Source organism: Gadus morhua, chromosome 15, assembly GCF_902167405.1.
Source record: "Gadus morhua chromosome 15, gadMor3.0, whole genome shotgun sequence".
NCBI lineage: Eukaryota > Metazoa > Chordata > Actinopteri > Gadiformes > Gadidae > Gadus > Gadus morhua.
Window position 1 is genome coordinate 18,646,152 of NC_044062.1, and position 7,500 is coordinate 18,653,651.

A 7,500-nucleotide genomic window follows, 5' to 3' on the forward strand; every position below is an offset into this window, starting at 1 on the left:
ACGGCAGTTGGATCTTGGGGTCAAAGTGTGGAGAAGACACGGAGAATGCTACGCTGATTGCTGCACCGATAGAACATCTTTTGGTGGAGGCAGTGTGATGGTGTGGGGTGGCATCATTGGAGGCAATCTCAACGCAGAGAGATATAGAGATGAGATTCTGCAACCAGTGGCAATCCCATATATCTCCACAGTCTGGGACCGAACTCTATCCTCCAAGATGACAACGCTCGCCCCCACAGGGCAGGGTTTATCAGAGTCTACCTCCAGAATGTGGGAGTGGAGAGGATGGAATGGTCTGCTAGCAGTCCTGACCTCAACCCCATTGAAAACTTATGGGATCTGCTTGGGACGTGCAGTGCGTGCCAGAGTGACCAACACAACCACGTTGGCTGACTTGCGACAAATGCTCGGTGAAGAATGGGATGCCATCCAACAGCAGTGTGTGACCAGGCTGGTGACCAGCATGAGGAGGATTTGCCAGGCTGTTGTGGCTGTGTATGGTTCTTCCACACGCTACTGAGGCTCCTGTTTGTGAAATGAATAAATTGTTTAATTGCCAATATGTCTTGTTTCTTCAAACTTCAATCATCCAATCCACCAAACACCAAACGAGTCAATAGCTGTTTGGCATTGGCAGAGATTTGGCAAATTGTTCATGGGCGCAACCCACATATTCAGCGCTGCTGCTCATCCCACAAATGCATGTTCCTTACAAATGGGGCACCATTTGAAAGGGAACTATACAGGCTTTCCAACGGTCTAAGATTTATTGCCAAAAAGCATTGTTACCACAGAGAAACAATCAACCCAACACAAATTTCCTAAGTTATTTATATCTATATCTATCTATATAGATATATTAAACATGCCCAGTGATTCATACATTCCGTGTTATACAATTAAAGGTATGCTCTTGCCAGTAATAACTCTGCGTAGGGAAACATTCATGTACAGCGAGGGACGGAGGTGGTGTGTTTCTGAACTCCACTTCCCGATTCCAGCACCTTGTTTAGGCTGCTCTGAACAACCAGCAGGACTCTCTGCTCTCTCTGTTCTCTCCCCACCTCTCCTCTCCGCTGCCCCCATCGCTCATCGGCGTTCTCCATTTCTCTTTTGTTTTTTCCTCGAACAAAAAAAACATCTGGTCTCAAGCAGCATCTCCGACCCAGCAGGGCCCGCCGCTGTGTGTCCCTGGACTGAGTCAGAGAGAGAGAGAGAGAGAGAGAGAGAGAGAGAGAGAGAGAGAGAGAGAGAGAGAGAGAGAGAGAGGGAGGGAGGGAGGGAGGGAGGGAGGGAGGGGGAGAGGGAGAGGGAGAGAGAGGGAGGGAGGGAGGGAGGGAGGGAGGGAGGGAGGGAGGGAGGGGGGGGAGGGAGGGAGGGAGGGAGAGGGAGAGGGAGAGAGAGACCTCACGCTGTTATGCAATAGGTGCTTCAGAGCGCTCCTGCCTACTCTCCGCTCATTGGTATTAATGGGGCAAAGCCAAGGGAGAGGTGTTTTGGAGGGGGTGTCAAAAGGGAACGTGGAGTACCGTACGGGCTATTACCCGCCAACGCAGTGCTCGCCGATGCACGCTTTGCATGCGCCGCGGCGATGATACATAGAGGGCACCCCCCCCCCTCCCTCTTCCTCCTCCCCCCCATATGCAAAGATGCTGTTACAAATGGCAGAAAAAAATAAAAGATAAATGAAACGATACTGATGCCCCTTTTATGCCTTACTTCGTTCCAGGTTCCGACATCGTGCAGTGGATGATCAAGAACCTAAACGTGGAAGACCAAGGTAACACAGACAGATGGACGTGGGTGAACCGGGTGACCGCATGAACTGTCTTGGAGCAGATGTTCCCCTGCTGTGGTTCACATTTATGATTTAGCACGGGGACTTGTTATTGGGTTGAGCCTCGTTCTTGGGCATTCATTCCAGTTGGGTGCCTAGTGCTGATGATTTGGCACACGCGTGTGCTGTGGTCCGTTCTGCCACGGCAAGTGGCACATCTGTTCAGCACAAGGGACCCTGGTCAGGGAATAGACCCTTTTCTGAACCGAATTTGTCGTGATTAGTATTCATGGCGTTTCCTGATCCCCGGTAACAGTGGACAAGAAACCCAAAATACATCTTCAATAAATGTTTTTTTATATTTTGTTATGTTTTGTATCCTTTTCCAAATGGGATGTGGACCAATTAATAATACGGCGAGGCAAGAAATCACAATAATGCATATAATGTATGCAACGAGTGAACAATTATGTAAATTATGTTCTCTAATGAGCAGAAGAAATTGAACGAATGCCGAAGAAAACATTTGATGAGAATAATTTAAAAAAATGAATAGATGATGGCTGATATGCGCCATGTGATCGTGGGCTCCAGGATTCAGGGTCCTGTGGGTGGCCGGTCCTGTCCTAAGTCCTGGTAGGCGAGGGGAAGGCGTGGGGCTAACGGGTTTACCCTGGCATCATCTCCCTGGTACACAGCCAAAGCTAGCGGAGCCCGTGGTGCAGCCACTCAGAGCCAGAGCACTCCTGCAGACGAGGAGGAGGAGGAGAAGGAGAGGAGGAGGAGGACGTTGAGGAGGGGGTGGAGGTGGAGGAGGAGATAAAGGAGGTGGAGTCGGGGGGAGGAGGTTGAGGAGGAGGAGGAGGAGGTTGTGGTGGAGGAGGTAGAGCAGGTGGAGCTGGGGGTGGAGGGAGAGGAGGTGGAAGTGGAGGAGGTGGAGGATTAGGAGGTGGAAGAGGAGGTGGGGGTCGAGCAGCAGGTAAAGAAAAGGAGGAGTAGGAGGTGGTGAAGAGGAGGATGGGGAGGAGGAGGAGGACCAGGGGGGGGCCAGACCACCTCTAGCTTCACCTGCTGCCTCTCTCACGCTCTACAAGAGCCCTGCTCCGTGGCAGCAGACTGCCAGAAGACCACTGCTGTGTGTCTGATTAAATATTTAGTCTGACATGTGGTGCGTACGAGAAGATTGCTTTTAATTGCACCTCGATGTACTGATGTCAATTGACATTGTTGTTGCGTTAAAGACTTTTTTAAAGGTTTTTATTTAGTGTACGTGTTTGTAAGGCTGGGTGATTAAATCGAAATTTGATCATGATTTCGATTTTAGATTAAAACGATCATAAAATGTTAGCATAATCAAGTTTTTCGATTTATTTATTTTTCATTATTATTTATTTTTTCATTTAATGTTTTATAGAAAGGGCAGAACAGCTGGATACATATCTGTATATTATTTTAGATTAGAACATTTTGTGTATTTTTTTAAAGTGAAGTTTCAATGCTCTCAGTTACAAAGCATTTTTTGGGAGCGACATGCTGAATAAATACAGGATGTTTTCAAACTCCAAAAAAATGGTTTGAATAATCCTGATTTCAATATTGACCAAAATGACCGGGATTATGATTTTACCCATAATCCAGCAGCCCTACGTGTTTGTGTGTGTATGTTTGTGGGTGGGTATGTGTATCCGCCTGTGCGTCGCTATACATTCGTTTTTTTTCTAGCGTGTGCTGATTACTGCAGGGGCAAAAACAAAGACATTAGCAACATATTGTTCACTCAGCTTCTACCGCAGCCGCACAAAAGCCCTTTGTTTCTCGTGTGTGTGTCTGTATTTGAGGGTCTCTGTGTGGCTGAGTGTGTGTTAGTGTGTGTGAGTGCATGTGTGGGTCTGTGTGTGTGTGTGTGTGTGTGTGTGTGTGTGTGTGTGTGTGTGTGTGTGTGTGTGTGTGTGTGTGTGTGTGTGTGTGTGTGTGTGTGTGTGTGTGTGTGCTTGAACTTGTGTGTTCAAACACACAATTGTGGGGCTAGTAACCAATGCATTTGATGGTTAAATACCATTGCTCATTGCTGAGTGGAAATACCCTCACAGGAGAGAAAGCGCCTACGTTGAGTCAGAGTGATTCACTGGCCGTTAAGTACAGACAGTACAGTACATAGCATCGTGTTTATGTCTTTTTCTGAGTGCTGGATATAATATTGCATATGGCATCAGCCATCCAGACGGAGCTATTATCTCCTCCCGTGGGGAACATCTCTCGCTCTCTTCTTCATAGGCATATGAATATACACACATGATACCAACTTGAATATCAGTGGGTTTAAATAGCACAAATCCAGAGACGCAGTGGCTTTTTAAAAGTTGATCATGGCTCTTTCCTTTTTTCAAAAGGGAAGAATATTTTTAGTGTTCTTTTGAAAATGACCTCCGCTAAGCACCGGCTCCAGTCTGCCAATAACATACTTTCCAATAATAGTTTTGGTCCATCTGCGAGAGGAATATAAACAAAATACAATTCTTTGTGGAAAGAGCCTACAGCAGACGGTTCGACCTTAGTCAAAGGAGCCACACGTTCAAAATGCTAAAAGCACACTCACTTCGTGAGGTGCGGCAGAATGCAGACGGGTCGCCTGGGGAGGTTGAGCAGAACCCCACCCGTAGATGTGTGTGAGGATACGTGATAAATAAACAGGATCCCCTGTCACAGGTTATCTCTCGGTGACACATCAGCGTCCACTCCCAGTTTGAGCAGTATAAATCAGTTTAAATAGCGGCTTGTTTTATTCCCCTACAGGGTCAAATATGAACCGCTCCCTATGATCGAAAAAACCAACCACTGGCTCGAAAATAAATTGACACAGAAGGGCTTGACACACAATGGCCTTTGTTCTGATTAAGCTAAAATGACACTTAGTAAGTATCCTCTCATTTAGCCAAACTCATCGGCTTTAAATACATCCCTTTGAGATCGCTTTCGCAAACTCATCGCTTGCCATGGTGGGGAGGGGGGTGTCGTGGTAGATTAGGAGAAACTGTAGAAGCAGCCTGTGTGGGACGGGACCCATCCTGCTGATGCTTTACTGGGACAGCTCATGAGCAGGTCCACTCACAACCCAATGGCTGGAGCAGGCTTAAACAAGAGCTGTATGAGCACATCGTTTTAATCACCCCCACTGTGACCACCTTCCACCTGTGTAGCTCCATTGTAGCGATAACACTGAGTAGATTCCCTGTGTGCCATCCAGGTAAGAATCGATGCGCTTAAACGACACAAAGGGTCCGACGAACGGCTTGCGGTGTTTACTAGTAAATCTGGGACGCTTTTCGTAGCTTGAAAGGAAATGTATTGTGGAGGAACGACTCTCCTTATCCACAGATTGCACAACACAACCAGCGCTTTACAGTGGGGTCCCAAATGGACCGTTTAGAAGGCTTCTGCTTTGTTGTTGAGTCAGACAGAGGCATTCTGGGATGTGCGCGATGTCAATATAATTTTATAGTACACACGTCACACACACACACACACACACACACACACACACACACACAAACACTCACACACATGCATCCATACATTTTTATTGTGTTTTTCTGCCTGACAAAAAGCCCTCTGGAAAGCCTGACGAACACGGCCAATGAATGCAAAATTCATGGCCGTGGCGGGACGTGAACCAGATATTAAATCAAGCCTGTGGAGTTAAACAGTAACCACAGCATTGAACCACAGGGTGCTCCAGATATACTGTCCCCCGTTATCTGGCAGTCCTTACATCCTAACAACATTATCCCCCCCCCCCCCATCCACTCACACACTCTTTGAATGGTAGGCAGATGGATTGCGTTTCATATGTATTTTCAATTATGAATGTGGATATCCATGTGTTGCATAACACATGTTTGAAGTTTTCCATGTCATGATTTTAATTGAGTACAGCCCGTCGCTGATTATTTACTTCATTCTAACCCAGTATGCCGTTTCATCCTGTTGCATATTTCAATTCTGACACCATACATAAATATGCAAAGGCAATATACAAATGCTGGTACATCTTCAGTAAGTTGATTTAGTTTTGTAACTTTAGTAATAAATAAAAAAAACGGCAGTAATATAAATGTAAATATGATTCCCGGTTGGCTCCTGAGTACTACGTCTACTTCTTCCAGATCACCATCTGCCTCATTTGCACAACACAGAGATAAACGGTCCAAAAGGTGATCCACACACACATTCACACGCTCCACACACTGTGGAGGAAGAGGAAGCAGTTGAGCAAAGACAGCGCTGTCCCTATAATCTGCTCGAATGTTTCTCTGCTTGTTTTAATTTTTACCCATTAGCCTCGCCCCCCCCCCCCCCCCATTAAGCTCCGACCCTATTGCGACGACTAAACCCTCATGTATTTTTCCTCCTGCTTTTGTTTGTCTCCCAAGGATTAGCAAACCACCACTGGGGAATATCACAACAACAACAACAACAACAACATTGCAGCGTTAGATGTTTTTAATTTGAGCTATTGGCAATAAGGAAATCAAGTAAGCGAGCAGGCGGTGCTATGGTTTAGGAAGCTAAACGTGAGCTCCCAGCGGTGGCCATAAGGGGGACTTTAGAGGGCTTAGACTGCCTGGTTACACCACTGATGTCGGGCTAATTGGCTCTTTAAGGGAAGCCAGCATAATCGGGACTTCCGCTCATTGTTGAAAGGCGAAGTTGTCTCAGTCAAAGAAGACACCTTTTCAAATGATTTCCGGACCGACTCGCACCCGACACCCATTACATAGCATGAGACCAAGGTGGGAGATGTCCTTATTTCTAACTGTTAGGATGTTGTTTAAACTGTGTGAGCAAGCATTTTTGTTCTGTACACGCAAGTACCGCTGAGAAGTGTCTCATCTGACGCCTGGCTAAAATTAAACAGTGTGGAAGAGCAGCGAGGACACATGAGTCACTTAACATGTGTTTAATATGTTATGAGTCTCCTCATTCTGCCCAACGCCCACCGCCACGCACACACACACCTAGGACTGACAGGACGTAACATGGCCGATGTCTTTTCTTTCTCTGAACGGACCAAGGTCCCAGGCTTGTGATTGATATTTGCGTGTGTGTGTGTGTGTGTGTGTGTGTGTGTGTGTGTGTGTGTGTGTGTGTGTGTGTGTGTGTGTGTGTGTGTGTGTGTGTGTGTGTGTGTGTGTGTGTGTGAGAGAGAGAGAGAGAGAGAGAGAGAGAGAGAGAGAGAGAGAGAGAGAGAGAGAGAGAGAGAGAGAGGGAGGGAGAGGCCATACAATGCCTGCAATACATATACTCTGTGAAATGACATTAGTGGTTATATGCGTGATTTAACTAATATAATTGAGTGTGTGTTTGTTTGTGTGTCTGAGAGGGAGACGGAGAGGTAGAGCGAGAGAGAGAAAGTTAGAGAGAGAGAGAGGGTTAGTGTGTATGCATGTGGGAGAGATTATGTGTTTGTATGTGTGTGTGTGAGAAAGAAAATGAAGTATGTATTTGTGTGTGAGAGATAAAGAATGCGTGTGTGTCCAAGGGGTTCCATGTGCGTCTGGGTTGTCATTGGAAAGATGAAGAAATGCTTGTGTCAGTAGGAGACAAGGTTTAAACTCTCCCTCTCCCTCTCTCTCTCCCTCTCTCTCTCTCTCTCTCCCTCTCTCTCCCCCTCCCCCCCTTCTCCCTCTCCGTCTCTCTATTTCCCCCTCCCTCCCTTCCCTCTC

General features: G+C 46.7%; 1 protein-coding gene across 3 annotated transcripts in view; it reads left to right on the plus strand.

Moving 5' to 3' along the window:
• The window catches only part of rgs7a (regulator of G protein signaling 7a), a 52,803-nt gene that overhangs the window by 33,030 nt on the left and 12,273 nt on the right, over window positions 1-7,500 (plus strand). For all 3 annotated transcript variants that reach the window (XM_030378997.1, XM_030378998.1, XM_030378999.1), the window contains one exon: window positions 1,730-1,780. In XM_030378997.1, coding sequence (XP_030234857.1) covers window positions 1,730-1,780 — 51 coding nt within the window. The remainder of the gene's footprint in view (window positions 1-1,729; window positions 1,781-7,500) is intronic.